At 42.7% G+C, this 3,343-nt stretch overlaps 1 protein-coding gene across 1 annotated transcript in view; it reads right to left on the bottom strand.

The window, feature by feature from the left end:
* pth1r (parathyroid hormone 1 receptor) overlaps nt 1-1,874 on the bottom strand; it is a 59,598-nt gene extending 57,724 nt beyond the window's left edge. Inside the window, exon 1 of the mRNA XM_088429416.1 lies at nt 1,776-1,874. Within this exon, the coding sequence (XP_088285542.1) occupies nt 1,776-1,844 (69 nt within the window). The 5' untranslated portion in view covers nt 1,845-1,874. The remainder of the gene's footprint in view (nt 1-1,775) is intronic.
* Between the last annotated feature and the right edge of the window lie 1,469 nt (nt 1,875-3,343).

The raw sequence follows: 3,343 nt of genomic DNA, 5'->3' as shown, positions 1-3,343 counted from the left end.
ACTCTTTGCTTTGGCATCCGATGTGTCCGCGTCCCTTTTTTTTTTTTCTTATTTTTGACGGTCACGGCTCGGAAAAAGGAAAATCTCAAGAGAGGGAGCCTGAGCAAACACCCCGAGCTAAAGGTAGGTACACATCGGTGATGCCGGCTTGATTTGCGCTCGGGGCGATGTCGACGGGCCACGTCGGCGGGAAAAGGCGCTGAGCCTCAGAAGGCGGGCAAAGCGCCTTTCTGAATGCACAACGGCCTGGGCCAAGACACACAAAAGGAAGCCGGCGCAGGAGGCCATCTGCCATACGAGCATCTTTCGGGCCAGTTCGGAGCCGTCAGGCTGAATCTGAATGGGGGAGCTAACAATCACTCAAAAAGTTGTTCAAAAAGTTTGGAGTCAAATAAGTAGATGCAAAAACGCAAAAATTAAGATTAAGCGGAATTTCGGGATTAAAACAAAAAAAAGTGAATGAGTTTCGAGTTGAGTTCGGAGTTGAATTTTGGGTCGAGTTGAGTTTTGAGGTTGAGATGAGTTTGGAGCCGGGTTTTGAGTTGGAGTTTGGAGTTGAATTTTGATTTTGAGATTGGAATTGAGTTGAGTGGACGTGAGTTGTGAATTTTGGAGTTGAGTTTGGAGGTTGAGATGAGTCTGGAGTCGTGCTTAAGAAGAAATTTGTGGCGGAAAAAAAGTTGAGTTTGGAGTGGTTTCGATTTTGAGTTTGGATCGTACCGCCACCTACTGTCTTGAGGTGAAACACAAGTCAACAAAGAATTTTCTGTTTGCCGACAAAGTCTGACCGGCGCTCAAGGGAATGCTGCAAAAATTGCAGGAAAATCAATGTCTTAAATCCTACTAAAATGCATCTAAAAAATGTAATTATAATGGTTTATATCATCCAAAATTTGGACATTTTTTTTTTTTGTTCACAAAATCTCACACAGCTACAATCACATCAAAACGTCAGTATCATTGCATTTTGAAATTTTACATGTCTTAATCATCTGCTGGAAATTTCAGCTCCCTTGTGTTTTTTCCCCTCATTGATGCACGATATCATAAAAAAAAGTCAAAAAAGAATTTTCTGTTTTCTGAAAAAGTCTGACCGCCGCTCAAGGGAATGTTGCAAAAATTGCATGAAAATCAATGTCATAAATCCTACTAAAATGCATCTAAAAAATTGTAATTATAATCGTTTATATCATCCAAAATTTGGACAATTCTTTTTTTTGTTCACAAAATCTCACACAGCTGCCATCACATCAAAATGTCAGAATCGTTGCATTTTGAAATTTTACGTTTTAATCATCTGCTGGAAATTTCAGCTCCCTTGTGTTTTTTCCCTCATTGATGCATGATATCATAAAAACAAAAATCAAAGGAATTTCCATAATTTGCAACATAATGCCACAAGAGTTAAAGGGTATTGATGCATGTATGAATGGGAACGCCAACTAGTTAAAAACACATCCAATTCTTTACCCATCAATATACATTACAAGTATAAATTGATGAAGAAATATACAATAAAAATTGAGAACACTTTGATTGAATTAAAATACATCTACATGTGTCACATTCCCCTAATGAAAAGCACAATTAACGAACTATCCAGCGAGTATCTTGCACTCCTGTTGCTCCCGCCCTGATCATTGTGTCTAACGGTCAGCGACGCGTGTCAAGTGAAAGCCGCCATGGCAGGCGACATCAAAATCACATCATCCTACCAAACACAAGATTGCTGGCCAGAATTTAAGAAGCCGAAAAAAACAAAACAGAGTTCTTACCAGGCAAAAAGTGCAGAGCAGTGAGATGAGAAGCAAATCCAGAGTGTGGAGCAGCGCAGTGGAGCCCATCACTGACCTGCTGCAGTCACTTCTTAGACGGAGTCCTCCCAAAAGATGCTGATGATGCTCAGACTTGAATCGTTCAATCTATGCTTCAACATTGAGTGTGTGTGTGTGTGTGTTTTCTACTCCATCTGGCCTCTCTCGCCGCTTATGTTCTGTAATCCAGCCGGTCTTTTAATTTCCTATCATGTGAACGCTTATAGGCTCAGCAGTGCTCACTTTATTCCCCCCCCCCCAACCCTACTTTTGTGCATGTGTCTTTTTAAACCCCCTTCCCTCCCTTTCTCGTGAAATTACATCCACATGTCAGCACTATTTATGTCGCTCTGCCTTCTGCGGTGGGAAGTTCAAATGAGTCTTTGTAGGGAGAAGAAAAAAAAAAAAAAACCAACGCTGTATTTTTAGGTCTTTTCATACAAAAAATTCCCCTTCAGACTTGCAGCCATGACGCTTTATTCCAGCCACGTCTTCCAAAAGAAACGTGCAGTCAAATTGATAATAATTTAAAAAGTAGGAATAATACCACGCCGGGTTGCTGGGGAGTTAGGTGTGAAGGGGTGTCACTCAAGGTTGTCACCATCCGAGGTGCTGGCGTGTTTTCCCCATGAATAAAAACGAGACTTTTTTTTTTTTTTTTCTCAAAAATGATCACTTTTACGCATCAATTTGCGAGGCGTCATCGCGTGGCACAACGGATGACAAACCTCGCGAACGGCGAATCGCAACTTATCTGATCTCCTAACAGCGAGAAAAAAGAGAGGAAATGGTTAAAAAAAGAAAGAAAGAAAGAAAGAAAATACAAGGCGGATCGCGTCGCGGTTAGCACGCGCAAGAAACGCGCAAAGTTGCGACCAAAAAATAAAAAGTAAGTTTCTCGCTCCAGATGTGTCTGACAAGCTTGCTCGCAAGTCTCGCTGGTTCGGCACGAGTGAGTGACTATGTGGGCATGGAAAAGGGGAGGAGGAGGAGGAGGAGAAGGAGGGAGGGAGGGAGGGAGGAGGGAGGGAGGGGAGGCAGGTAGCAGCCGCTCATTGGCTTCCGCTGTCGGACGTCGGAGTCCAAACCACGACTCGCGACGTGACATATTTTCTCAGCCGCTCAAACAAACTGTACATTCAACACATCGCGCTGCCTCGGCCAAAGCGCCCCCCCACCCTCTCTCCTCTCACCCCCCCCCCCCCCCCTTCTCACCCCCTCCCCCGCCTCCTCAGCCTCTCAAAGGGCGCATCTTGTAACTCCGAATTACACAGACAGAATGCAGAGCCCCAATTTCAATTGATCTCTTGATTGGGAATTGAAATATTAACATTAAGGTTCATGACTTGTTTGCAGAGGGAAAACTGTAAAAAAAAAAAAAAAGAAGCCTGGCAAAGTTGGTCCAAACTGATTTAACGGATGTCGTGTGAACCTGCTAAATAAAATCAAACTAAAAAAAACAGAACCTCTGTGTCTGATTTATTAAACTTTAGAACCTTTCAATCTTAATTTATAATGGGCCACAAAAA

The sequence above is a fragment of the Hippichthys cyanospilos genome, chromosome 12, assembly GCF_059441005.1.
Source record: "Hippichthys cyanospilos isolate Australia breed blue-spotted pipefish chromosome 12, RoL_Hcya_1.0, whole genome shotgun sequence".
NCBI classification, from domain to species: domain Eukaryota; kingdom Metazoa; phylum Chordata; class Actinopteri; order Syngnathiformes; family Syngnathidae; genus Hippichthys; species Hippichthys cyanospilos.
The sequence above is the reverse complement of the archived record's forward strand: the minus strand, read 5'-3'. Positions and strand labels throughout refer to the sequence as shown.